Here is a 14,099-nt window from a genome sequence, read left to right as displayed (position 1 = left end):
GCGTTAATTACGCCACCGTAAATTACGGTGGCGTAATTAACTCCATGGTCCCTTAGCGCCATGGATTTTAACACCTGCTAAAAGCAGGTGTTAAAAGCGCCATGGCGCTAAGGGACCTCGTACTCAGGCGGTAAGGGTCGGCGCTGTTAACGCTGCCGTAAACCCCTTACCGCCTGGGTCATAATGAGGCCCTCTGTTAGGTATCCAGCTGAAAGGTGGCAAATGTGGAGAGTGATGAAGAATTGTGAAATCGAAATGGTCCTGCAACGAATCAAGCAAAACCCTGTGCACATTTGAAAGTCTTCGATAGTTGTTGAAAAAGTATATGAAGTTGGTCCGAGCCCAATGAGGGAGATCAGCTAAAAGCTTTTGGTTAAAGCAAGTTTGTGTAAAGTTATATTGGAAATTGGAATTAGTCCAAGCCCGGCAGAGGGAGACTAATTGAACAATGTGTTAAAAGGGATCAGAGCCTGATTGAGGGGGATCCGAGATCTGACCCCGGCTGAGGGGGACCTCGGGTGAACCCGCAAAAGAATATCCTACGAGAAATTGGACGCATACATAATTTATGAACATTGTTTTGTGAGGATCTGAGCCCGGCTGAGGGGGATCTGAGGTGAATAGTGGATCGCCTAAGAAATTGAGTACTTGTGAAAATCCAAAAGAGGGAAAGAACTTTGTTTGTCGCATCAGGCCCTCTAAATGAAGAGACTTTGAAAGGCAAAGAGACTTGGGCATGAAATGCCCTGATGCTAATGATTGAACTGTACCCTCATGCTAGAGAAGCCAGAGACTGTGCTAAGTTCGAGTGTACAACATTGTCCTGGCTGAAAACATTGGGAATGGAGGCCAACCACCTGAACGTCCTGACATATCATTTTTTGAACACTTCTTTTTTTGTGGTCACTTGTGTCTGTCTTACTGTTGATACCATGCCTTCCCTGCACCTCTTCAAAGCGTATTTCCGCATGCAGGTTTCTCACGTACCCTTAATCTGGATAGCTTTCACATACGTTAATCACAACGTTTGTACCTTTTATGGGTAGGCTCTCTGTCGGGTTTCTTAGGCTATCGTAACCTTGTCAGCTTTCCCTGTGGCTACCCGTCTCTGTAGCTACTGTCTGACGTATGTGGAGCTCAGGGACTCGGGCTCCTTCCAAGGATCTGGTATCAGCATCCATTACTGGCCTCCCGGTCCACCACAACGCGCTTGTGGTTGCGCAACCAAATGAGACGCGGTTATCACAGTCTTGGTTCCTTCTCATACCTTGGTTACTCGGTCAGGTGAAATGCCAACCTTCAGGCATTCAGCTAGCGCTTCACTCATGCTCCTTGCTGCCACAGGTTTTGCAGCCCGGTGTGGCTCTGCACCTCCAGGAAATAAACGATGCAGAGGCCATTCCCTCTTCTCCGTAGGAGTTTCCACTCTTATGCATGTCACGTGAACAAACAGAACATTGTCATTCTTCGTCGACTGTGTCATTCAGGCTGTGTTCAGCATTGCCTGTAGCCAATAAATACAAAGAAGTATCTTTATGGAATATAGTTGTTGTAGGAGATAGTAAAGTCTTTTCCACATCCACATATGCGGACACAGCGATTTGGAATGGGAGTCCTTGTCCCCAAGAGGGAAGTCACTCACAGCTAGGTCTCATCTGCCCAGACCCCTACGGAGTGTCGTGCGTAACCGGCTCTCCTCCGTAGCCTCACAGGGGGTGGCTCCCCTATGGGGAGAAGGGACAAATTGTCCAGATTCGTCATACCACCAATATTGGGTGTAAGTGAGTCTTTCTTTGTGAATCAGGTGCAATCACCAAAGAGTTTCCAACAGTAGTAAGTGACACCTGACTTCTATGAGTTTCCTTTTGGAGTATAAATTACAAACATTACTAATTACTTAAATCTGTAATGACTTGCACACAAAAAGGATTCTTTGTGGAGCTCCCCCTCCCCCACAGTAACCCCAGTGTTTTTATTACCCAACAATTACAGTACCCAATTAAGCTTCTTCAGTAGCAAAATCACACTATCGGCCACACTGGCTTTTGAACCCATGGCATTTATGTAGGTTATGCATATCCATTTAAAGCAAGGGAATGCCTTGACTCTTTTTGTTGTAGAATGTTAAAAAGGTTGGGTGTCTCCTACTGGTTATGATATAACAACAACAGGAATTCCCAAAGCTGTAAAAAATCAATTTAACCTAATTTCTTTAACTTAAAGAAATTAGGTTAAATTGATTTTTTACAGCTTTGGGAATTCCTGTTGTTGTTATATTTTGGTCCCCCACCATGGCTGTACCACTTTTGGGGCAATCCCCTGTTTTAGTTGATCCTACTGGTTAGGATGCAGATACTTGTTTAACTTCTATATCACTCTGTATCTGCTTCTCATTGTGTCACCTTAAATGTAGTGATTGTGTCAGTGAAGATGCTTAATACATATATTTTGTTATATTAGGTTTGCAGTGGGTCATCAATGTGACTCCAGTCCGGCATAAGTGGCACCAGAAGGGGAGTCAGGGGCTAATGGACATGAGTTTGTCAGTAGTAGTTATGTTATGTTAATATCCTTTTCTACTGCAACAACATTTATTCTAGTGTTTTATATAGTGCTCTATTGGTACTGAATCTTGGTGTCCAACGGCAGGCTAGACACAATCCATTTCTCCACAACACTCACTACGCCATTGCATGACCCCGATGGCACAGAGTTGAGGGATGGCAACACTTACCCAGATATTTTGAATCCGAGTCAGACGGATCGGTCTTGAAATCGAATGGGATGAGTCCATCAAACGTGTCAAGTCTGGTGTTAAAAAACAAAAAGAAAGAAATTGGGGTGATAAGGAAACCGTGGCATCGGCTCCATATAAGCCCAGAGAATAACAACGCCAGGTACAGTGAGTCTGCCAATTTCCTCTTTTTAAATATTTCTACCTAGGATTATTAAAATACAAAAGAGTAATTAAAGAAAAACACATTAAACCTCTTGATCAAATGAATTTAAAAAAAAGATAATAGATTAAATGCAATTGGAAAAGTGTCTGCTAAAATAGCAATTAGCTGAAGGCCGAACAAATACACAGAATATAGATCTACTTAGTAATCTTGATAGCCTTAGTTATTTATTTTTTCATTTATAAAGCACAAAAAACCCATAGTAGGCTCTGTTGCAGGTGTCGTTAGATATAGCCAGTTGGCAATAGGAAGTTGAATTCAGGATGGAATAAAAATTGCACACAGAGTAGAAATCCAAATAAATTGAGGTTACAAACAGAGAGTTAAAATCCAGGATGGAACATCAGGGCAGGGTACACCATATTATGCAAACAGCCAGGTTTTGAGGGCCCTAAGGAAGACCCAAAACGACTCTTAGGCCCTCCGGGCAGGAGGGAGAGAATTCCATTGCTTTGCTGCAATGGATGGAAAACTTGACCCTCGGCCTTTGGAGCGTTTGAACTTCGGTCGAACCAATCTATGGGAGTATGGTGCTCTGGTAGCCCTGAACGATTGAGTCTTAGAGATTGTCTGGGCCAGGTAAGGCAGGGCATACCTAGATATGCAACTGTGCACGATTGTGAGTGTTTTAAAAATAATTATTTCTCGATTAAGGAGCCAGTGTCCCGGTCTTTGTGTGGCCGAGATATGTTCCGATTTAAGAATGTTCAGGGCTGCTGGAAGAGCGTTGTTTTGGATGGTATGTAGTTTCTGTTGGTTATGTGCCGAGGTGTCAGCAAAGAGAACATTACAATAGTCTAGCCCGGCTCCAACAACTGTGCGCACAGTAGACAGCTATCTGTTTATAGGAAGGGTCTGGCAGCTTTTATCAATTTGGTTGCGTACATCGCTAAGGAGGAGATGACACTTACTTGGCAGGTTAATGATAGGGTTGCATCAAGGTATACACCCAGTGTTTTTACCGCTGAGGAGACTAGAATCTGGGTGCACTGAGGTTGAAAGCAGAGTATTTAGGGTTGAGGTCTTGTTAGCACCATTGAGGGTCTGTCAAGAAGGAGCTCAGTCTTTTTGTTGTTGAGGCAGAGGCTGAGCCTCGCCATCAGGCTTGGATGGTTGCGTATGCTGCGCTCAAAGTGTCAGTGTTGTTTGCATAGTTGCCAGTGAGGTGTAGGCAATGCCAAATGAGTGAGACGGCCAAAGATTGGCTTCGTAAATATGTTGTATATCGTGGAAGAGACGCATGATCCTTGTGGAACTCCACATTTAATTGGGGCTGGTGGAGCACTGGCGTTCTCAGCAAATACTCTCACTGCTCTGCCTTCAAGGAAGGAGGTGATCCAGGACATAGCTTCAGGTGAGAATAATGCAGAGGTGGTAAAATGGTGGAAGAGAATTTTATGGTCAACTGGATCCAAGGCCGCGGACAGATCTAAAAGGAGAAGCAGGGCAGGTCTCCATTCATCCCTGATCTCGTGAATCTGGTTTTTGAGGTCTAGGAGTGCTGACTCTGCGCCATGGCCTGGGCGGAAGCCAGACTGGGAGACTCCCAAGACGTGATTTCCTTCCCGATGGTGCTGAATTTGGACATATGCTTCTATACCCAGAATATTTAGTAGGAAGGGTACTGTGATGATTGGTCGGTAGTTGTTAAGGACAGCAGGGTCCAGGGGGGGTATTTTTTTGAAGGGGGAGGACCCAAGCTTCTGTAAGGCTGGACGGCACTGTGTCTGCCCTAAAAGATAAAGGCTGTGATGAAAGGTGTCAATGCTTCAGCATAGTCTTTGATGAGAGAGGCAGAGCATACATCACCTTTACATCTCGTAGGTTTCAGGCTCTTAAGGATGTGTAGAGTTTGTGGTTCAGAGACTTTGGAAGCAAAATAGTGGGATGTCTTGGCTATTGGTCATGGGGGTGGAAGTGGCTGCAATGGCCCGGCAAGTAGGTTTCAGAGTAGATCATTTGGTGAAAATGTATTTCTGTAGCGCCTCAACTTTTAGTAACATGGCATTCTAAATGTTGTTGTACCATGCTATCTCTTTAGTGAGGGTAGAGGGTAAGGAGGGTAAGGAGGTGGTGGCTTCCAATTCCCTGAGGATGGTGAATAATTCTCGAGTGTCAGATTTGGCATTGGCTATTCTTGTTTTAAAGGTGGTAGCTTTCGCATGAATGATGGCTTGTTTGTAACGTTTGGAGAGACTCGTGAACACCTGCTTTAGGGTGTTGTGGGAGTTTTCTTCCAACCTGTTTCCGCAAGTAATCTTTTGGTTCTGAGTTCCATGAGGTCAGAGGTGAACCAGTAGTTGATATGTTCTGCAGGCTTGTCTTTTTTTGGTGCTAAGGGGGCAATAATGTCTACCGGTTTAGTTAAGGTTTTTGCGTAGACATCTGTTAGTATTTTGGGATCTTGTGAGCCAAGGTGCCCTTGTTTTAGGGCATCGAGAAAAGGTAGAATGCAGTCTTTGGTTAAATTACGGGAGCTATGTGCCAACGACGGCGGTAGTAGTACCGTAGAGGGGTTTGTTTGTTGGCAGAGAGGGATAGTGAAGGCAGTAATGTGGTGGTCAGACCACGGGCAGGGAGAATTGGATCTGATGGTGATGAGGCAGTTGAGCTCAGTGATCCAATCCAGGGTGCGACCTTTGGCATGGGTATAATTGCTGATGCGTTGGCTAAACCCAAGGGCATTCAGAGAATTGGCCATCGCTTTCATAACAGTAGGGTACTTAAGGCCCAGGTTCAGGTCACTGAGGATGATAACATTCGAGGAGGGCTTAATATTGTCTCCTTGCGTGTGAAGAAGGTCTTCAAAGGTCAGGATGGGGCCGGGTGGGCGGTAGATAAAATGGAGTGTGATTGTGTTAGTGGGGGGTGGTCAGTTTCATTGATAGGATTTTGCAGTTCTCGTTGAGGGTGGTGTCTCAAGGCTTAATGGACAGGTGGTCTTTTACTATCTTGGCAACTCCACTGCCTCTGGCGTTAAGTCTGTCATTCCTAAACATGGTGTAACCTGTCAGGATAGCAAGAGAAGGGGTATGACCTGAGGCTGCATGTAGCCAAGTTCCTGTGATGGCAAGGGCATCAAGATTACCTGCAGTTAGGAGGTCATGGGCGTGGGCAGGTAATAAGTGGGCATTGACCAAGGCTAGATTGAGAGTTAGCCAGAAAAACTGTATTACATTAACTAGGATTAAATTATATAGAAGCTTATGTTAGGCAGAATCACATGCAGTACCCTTTGGGAACACTACCTGCAAGTAGGACTACAAGTGTAAGCACAATTTCACCTTTGGTACAAGCCTGTACTCCACAGTAAAGTGGTAGCGATGGCTGAGCAGCCAGACTTATCTCAAGTGTTTAAGTGAGCAGTAGAACAAGTTACACAAAGGACCAACTAATACAGTGCTTCAAACAACACTAACTCAAGGTGTTTTGGTAAAAGAATATACATTTATTTACTCGGTCAGTTAGAAAACATTACACTAGCAAGAGCAGCTCAATAACACACACTAATAAACCACAAAAACACATCCAGAAAGTAAATGAACACGTTTAGCTCCAATGAAGTGGGAGCAAAATGGCATTTCATATACTTTAAAAGGGGTAAAATGACAAGGCTACGTGAATCAACAGCACAAATGCATTCATAGGCAGGGCAAAGGGTTTCAGTAACTACAACCAGCAATTCATCTCATAGGCCTGGACCAAAGTCAATGGTTCAGAGTCTTTGTATTAGAAAGCACAGTTCCGGTAGTGACAGTAAAGTCTTTACCACAGAGTTTAGAAGAATTTGGCTAGGCGAAAAGTTTAACATCTGTTTAGGGAAGGACAAGCCTTCGAAGTTGAAGAAAGTTTCACGCACTTTCTCGATGGCCGAAATGAATTCCGGACCGCGTTTGCACAGTACCTGGTTATTGAAGAAAAGGTGTAGCTGAGGCAGTTGTTCCTGGCAGTTCGAGCAGACCTTGCTGTTCCTGGGCTTCAATCGTGGGGACAAGAAGGAGGAAATTCCTGCACTGCCCAGGGATGATGCCAAAAGCTTTAGCAAGACGTCGGTTTAAGGTGTGAGTGCCTTAAAGACCATGAGCTGGTTTCCTTCCCTCTGGCTATCCGGTTTTCAACAGCACTCTGATGAAAATTCGACCAGATGGGGATGGTATCCAGGTGGCTTACGAGTTGGTTGTTCCCACCAAACTCAAGGGAAGAAGTTAACCTTGAAGGGCGTCTCTGTCAATTGGAGTTTCAGGCAATTCGGACCCACAGCAGGGCTTCACCGGTCGTCCAGGAGTTGCAGGAATCCTCTTCCTTCAGCTCGTCTTCGGTTCTTTCGTTCCAGTGGTCGACTCTGCTTTCCAAGTCCCAGAGACCTGCTTTTAAACAGTTTTCCCCATTCATTCCAGCAGGGTGGCTGTCCTTGCTGGACAGTCAGCCGGCCAATCACACCAGATTGCATTCAGGTCTCCTAGGAGACTAAGCACAGGGAGTTTCGGCCACCTCCCTCACATCCTGTCCACCCCAGACACTCAGGCGCCAGAGGAGGGCTTCAGCACTGAAGCCTTTGAAACAAAGGGACCACACCTGGTTTGGCAAGCAGAGACAAACACAAGAAGGACTTTTCCTAAAAGAAATGGCAAAAAAAGATGACCGGAGTCTGTTTTTACAGATAGGTCTGGGGCACCATATTGAAAAACATTGCTGACCCGATTTTTAGCTAGCGTTGTTAGCGGTCTGGAAAAATCACGGTAGTTGATCTAAACCACTGCCACCAGCCATTTAAACTAGGAAAAGGTAACATTTGACTGTTACATGAGTGTTTTGACTCAGGGAAAGCTAGGCAACCCCTCCAGCACTCTATAGGAAGATAGTGTTTGCTGGATCAGTAAATTTAAAAAGACTAGTAAAGCCAATCTAACTTTACATGCTCTGGGAGATGGTAGTCAGTCCGAGAGAAGATTTTTAAACCTTGGGGAGTCTGAAAGACACCCCTGTGCCACTGCACTGAAGGTGCTGTGAGACACACAGAAAAGGATGATGCCAATGGAGTTGTTTTAAAACTCCATAACCAAAGAACACAAAATTAAAACACATTAAAAATGAAAAGTTCAAAGCCTCAAAATATAGCAAAAGAGCTGGAGGGCTCTAAGGTAGAGGGAATTTAGCGTGAGAAATCTCCCTAACAGCTTATTAAACTCCCATATCAAGAGCTGACAAACAAAGCACAATCACTATTGATAACGTTAGATAACCCACTGCATCAAAGTGTCAAGCAAGTACAATGTTTGTTTATGGCAAATCAAGTACTTGGTAGTCTCGGAAAGTGAGGTTTCTTCCAAGAAAGAGCTTCTTTCAGAGCACTGTCAAATTCCTGTGTTGAGCATGCAATAACAGTATCCCATTTTCATATAGCACTGTAATAATAGGAGTTATTACCCTAATCAATTGATTGTATACTTATTACCCACTTGTAAGTGAATGTCTCTAGCCCAGCGGCTCACAGTACTATCACATTCTAGTCTATATTAAAGGCCTTCGGTTTAAAGATTGTTGGCCTCATCACAAGTGTAGCGGTCCGGAAACGAGGGTCCCGGACCACCACACACCAAGTGTGCCTGCCGGGGAAGCTGCACCCGACAGGTCTCACCCTGCCGGGCACAGCGGATCCGGTAGGCAGACTCATCACGGACGACTAACATTTTACGGGCCTTAGGTTCCTGGTCCGTGATGAACCCTAATGTGCTCTGTACAAGCACTTGAGGGTCCATCAGTACCCCCTTCAATGGTACAATCTCCTGCAATAGCACCAGCTTCTGCTTACCAAAGTGGAAAAGTGTAGCCAACGACAATTACATCTTACAATTCTTGGAAGGAAAATAGGATTGTCCATTCCAGCAGGTTATATTCTTCTGTCTTGGCTAGAAGAGCAGGCGTGGAAACCTAAATCTTCTTTTAAACCACCTTTCGGTTCGGCACACCAGAATAGCCCTCGCACATTCTTTCAGACTGGAGATAGAAAGACCTACCAATCAACATGGAAATGGGTATTGAAAAGGGCCCTGCACTGGTCCTCCCGTTTCACAAAATACAAAGCAGCCAAAGCAAACCAATGGTCAAGCAGTGGTCAAGCACCTGTTATTTTTCACTTTTGCCCCTCAGGCTTACTGAATTTTCTTTGAAAAGCTTTAATCCTAGAGCTCATCAAGGATGCTACTACTGATGTGCCACCTCAGTGTCCAGATGCCCATCATGTTTAGCGGTATACCAAGTACCTTGCTTTCTCTTAGCAAGCAACAAAGTAAAGGTTTGAAGTTTCCAGTCCTTTGTCACAGGCTTCAGTTGCACGAAGCACAGGATACCTTAACTCTGGGGTGACACTACTGGCTATCCCTTTTTAGAAATCCAGTGTATGGCCCTCAAGTCAGGTCTCGCTGTTAGGTCTCATAAAGTTGGAGGGTCTGCGAAACTTCATTTGTAGAAGAACTGAAATTGGAAGAAAACGTTACCTTGAAGACATGACATGAAGAAGGCCTTCCTGAACAAGCACACTTCCTTTACTCTTCTGACAGAAAAACTCTCTTTGGAAACTGGGGTTCTAACTCGTAATGTGCTTTGACACCAGTCTCCTCCCTGTGCACTGTAGAAGCCTTGCCTGACCTTTTTACCATCCTGACTTTGACAATGAAAAGGCAAAGGTCATCATCATCAAGGGTACGTGGGATACTTGACCCAGCAAAGGTCCTCAAATTCAACCCTTGATTATTGGATCCACAGGGTAAACAAAAGACAATATGATATACAGTAAACAAGGTAGACTTGAAGCTGTGGGTAGGCAAGGGAGCATAGAGTGGTCAGCACCAGGCCAGTCACTCTTTAAATGCATGGGTATATTGGAGAACGAGCTGAATTGGATTGACAGTAATATATATGTTTAGTAAGGTATATCTAATTAAAAACCTTTAGTTGAAACAATGTAATGGTTACTCTTTAAGCACTTTGTTTCAAAAGTTTCAGTTAAAAAAACCTAGTTATACAATCTCAACTCATGGCCTCCTACTGCGCAACTCATGACTGCTCATAATAATGTCATACATGACTTCACAAATAACTTGGTGCCCAGTGTTAGCCAAAGGGAGACCTGCATTAGGAGTACCTTCAAAGGGGGTGAGATTAATTGGCGAATGCCTGGCTGCAAGCTAGATTCTCTCCAAAGGGATGGAGAACATTGGAGAACAGTTTGCCCCAGGCCAGATGCCACCCAAAGGTATGAAGTGCATGGAGGAACACCTGGCCACAGGTTGCCAAGACTCCAAAGAGGTAACATGCATTGGGGAGTACCTCCAAAGGGTTGAGATATATTGGACAAGGACCGGATGCTTGCTGTGCATACGTCAACAGAATGTGGGCCACCGTAGGGCCACCAGTTGCAGGCAAGATAAGATGCTTTCCGTGAGGTGCATTGGAGATGACCTCGAGAGAGTTTCTGGGGCATTGGATGCACTCTGGATGTGGGTATAATGTTCTACTTTAGTACGTTGAAGTACTTTCTTTCCGATTAGTCCACTGATGAGATCTTGGTTTGACATAATTAGTAAAGTCTTTGATTATGTCATTTGTATAGTTGTTGGCGACACCGAATAAGTCATGAGCTGTACAATGAGGAGCCTGCAAGAAGGTTGGGTAGCTACTTGAACACATTTCTGGGGTGTTTTTTGCATTAACCTTAACTCCCTTCAACTGACTTTTTTTTAAAGAACTTTATTTTCTTAACTGCTAAATCCAAATGCTCTAAAAAGTAAACTTCCTATTTGTGGTGGCTGCCAATACTCCCTGCTCTCCACTAAGGCTGCATGACACCGGGACCACTAGAGATGTCTCCTTCCCCATTTGACTGACCAACATGATCATCACGTGATTGCACCCGCTCTCAAGGTGTAGGCTTCAAAGCATCAAAGTTTTCCACCAGTTTTCAGAGACATGCTCCATTGACGGTAACTACTAGATTCCTCTCTCTCCCCTAAGGCAGCACCACAGCTGAGACTGTCATTTCCGGTCCGTCCCCAATCGGCATGACCTGTGTGACCATCAGTTGACTGTACTCTCCTTACTCTCCAGGGTGTCTGTCTCTCGGGCATCCTTTGCAGAGGGTGGATTTTGGCAAGCTTGAGAGGCCTCTTCCATACACATTTATTGCCCACAGCACAGACCCACAATGTAATGCTTGTAAACTCTCGCTCAGCAGTTCTACAGGCCACAGGCATATCAGTCCCGATTACCACCCGGGATCTGAAATCCATTTCATTATAGATTCCTGGTTCATCCCCATGTCCTCCTACATACTCCATGGTCTCGTGCCACCAGAATACATTCATCATCAAATACACATGTGCAAGGTCAGTGGCAGACTTGTAGTCAACCACAAGATGACACGGCCCTGCACCTTGCAGAAAACCACCACTTTCATGAGCCATTCATAGCTCCTTTCCAACTCACTGCTCAAGTCACTGCTGCCTTTCATCATATCATTTGGCCCACATGTGCCATCTCAGGCTTCATTAGTGATTTGAGAACATCAACAACTCAAACATCTTTCTATGTGACTAGACCCAACGACAAACTCTGCAACTGAGTATACCAATGAGTACGTCTTGGACGTCATCAACACACCTAAGATTTCACAACACGCCACAAGCACCAACTCATGTCATGGACACCAGACTTGACTCTTTCCTCTTTCCCATTAATGGAAGACCCTGTCTTGAAATATTTGGACAGGTTGCATGCATCATATCAAAATCCCAATCGGCCTTGCAGGCCAAATCCAGAGCATCCGCCTACCTCCATTGGCCAAAACCTTTCCACAGAAGGCATTGAGGCTCGCACTGTCCACTAGCACAGGCCCCTCTGCAAGTGTCATTTCCCTCCTTGCTGCCTTCAACCATAAAATGACCATCCCCCATCAACTTCGATGTGCCCCTAAAACAGCGCTGGGTTGAAACTAAACCACCTGCCCATTGGTACTCCCAGGCGCTCACAAAACAAACATGTCATCCATCAAGCTGGGAGACTATGGCCAAAAAACAAATCGTCCGCCAACCACAGCATTCTCCAACAAGTGCACAGCCTATAATTCTCCCAAATAAGAATCGTAAAAATAATAATGTCTGGGAATGATAACAGAATCTGCAAGTAAAAGGAGAGTTCTTTTTCAGTCCATAAATTACTGTGAGAACCCCGTCCCGAACCTCCTGACAAACCTCCTGATTCCGTAATCTGTAGAAAAATGTAACCGCATCAACACATTATTTAAAGACTAAAGAAAAAAAAACATCAGGACAGACAGCTGACAGCACCACCACCCACCCTCCTGTCAATCCCCTCAAAGAAGGTGCAGCAAATGTCTACATTGAAAGCGATCTCAACAGAACGTGCCACCATTCTCTTGGCCCTCAGAGCCAGCACATACGAGGATAATAACCTCTCCACCTCCGTCTTCAAAACAATCCAGGTCCGAGCGTTCCTTCCTACCACTTCAAATCATCAACACATCTCTTTTGCAAAGACCCCTCCCGTCACTACTAGAACAGGGCTAATTAACCAAGTAGCAAATCTGAATGGAGATGATCAAACTACCACCCCATGGGGAAGATCACTGAGAGAGCAGTGTGCCTACCAATTCACAAATAAACAGGGCAAAACCAGCTGCTGCAAGATTGCCAGTCTGGGTTCAGAACAAGATGCAGCAGTGGAAAACAAAAAGTCACTATATCTTTTGGGTTTTAAGTTCCCTTCACTATTTTCTGGACAGTTGAAGTCACATGATTGGCTTTCATAGGTTCTGTCAGTATGCTGCGCTTCTTCAGGGTATACTGGCACAATCATTGTTGGGGCCTTTGGTCATGCATGCTGTGGGCAAGGCATTAGTCACTTTTCAATCCTTTATAGGACTGCGGTGAGCTCTGCGGTTAATAGGCTTATACCCCTTGATAGGCTATCAGTGACCTAATTGGGTATTGATCCCCTGGCCTAGTTCGGAGTCTATGTAAAACACAAGGGACTGTTTTGGGTATTCCGACTGTGGGTTGCCCAATACTCTGGTCACACTAGGAACTCTCATTTTATTTAGTGAAGTTGGTAGGGATGGATACATCTCTATCACTGAACTCACAAATGCAAGTAAGTACACTCTGTCGTGCTAAAAAACACATAAAGCCGATCCCGACTATATGTGTGTCTGCACCCACAGGAATTAAAACACAGACGGAGTGCAGCACTCTTGGCTAGTACTGCTTGCTGGGAGCACATAAGAATACAATACCTGAGACCCTCTGCTCTTCAACCCTCTCAGGATGAATTTTATAGAGTGATACAGACCAGGTCTCAGGTTGCCTCACCCATCCGTGCATAGAATCATTTACCACATGGAAAGGGGGGAGGGCCTTAAATAATGCAGACAAAGCTGCCACTGAAAACTAGGAGGAACCCAACTGTGTGCCTCCTCAAGCCCTGAGGAATGTGGTGTAACCACTTTCATACCACAGAAACCAGTCGGCTATTGGGAGACCTGACCTAGTGCTCCAGTAAACAGCACAGGCAGGGTCTTCCCTATTAGGATCCTGAAAAACAAATATCAAGGACCCTACAAGATTCTTCAATGCTCAGATGCAAAAGAGGAACCCATTGGAGAATATAATGCACACTCTCCAGTCTTTTTAATAGACATTCCTGCACCTGCCTAACAGAGAAAGCTCATTAAAGATTTTAGAATTTCATCCGGAAAATGGCAGACACACATATAGTCAGGATCGGCTTTATGTGTTTTCTAGCATGATAGAGTGTACTTACTTGCATTTGTGAGTTCAGTAATAGAGATGTATCCATCCCTACCCACTTCACTAAAAACACTGTGAGTTCCTAGTTAGGAGTCTCACTAACTGCTCAGGTCTCTACCAACCCTCTGCTTTCTCTTTTTCTGATAATCTCTCCTGCCTTTAATGTTCCTCTAATGCTCCTCATTGACTCACATCTGATCCTATCTTCTTAATGTTCTTTCCACCTCCTCCTTACGGCTTCTTCTTGATTCCTTCACCTCCCTCCTCTTTCAGTTGCTAATGTTCTCTCCGCCTTACTGCCTCTCCACCAACGTTC

At 44.8% G+C, this 14,099-nt stretch overlaps 1 protein-coding gene across 8 annotated transcripts in view; it reads right to left on the bottom strand.

Moving 5' to 3' along the window:
* The window catches only part of LOC138503358 (putative transmembrane protein 244), a 262,341-nt gene that overhangs the window by 56,992 nt on the left and 191,250 nt on the right, over window positions 1-14,099 (bottom strand). For 5 of the 8 annotated variants that reach the window (XM_069623008.1, XM_069623007.1, XM_069623006.1 and 2 more), the window contains one exon: window positions 2,735-2,808. In XM_069623008.1, the coding sequence (XP_069479109.1) occupies window positions 2,735-2,808 (74 nt within the window). The remainder of the gene's footprint in view (window positions 1-2,734; window positions 2,809-14,099) is intronic. The other 3 variants (XM_069623012.1, XM_069623011.1, XM_069623013.1) reach the window with 1 other exon arrangement.

The sequence above is a fragment of the Ambystoma mexicanum genome, chromosome 11 (assembly GCF_040938575.1).
Source record: "Ambystoma mexicanum isolate Mex_15411 chromosome 11, UKY_AmexF1_1, whole genome shotgun sequence".
Taxonomy (NCBI): Eukaryota; Metazoa; Chordata; class Amphibia; order Caudata; family Ambystomatidae; genus Ambystoma; species Ambystoma mexicanum.
This window is presented reverse-complemented; position numbering and strand designations above follow the sequence as displayed.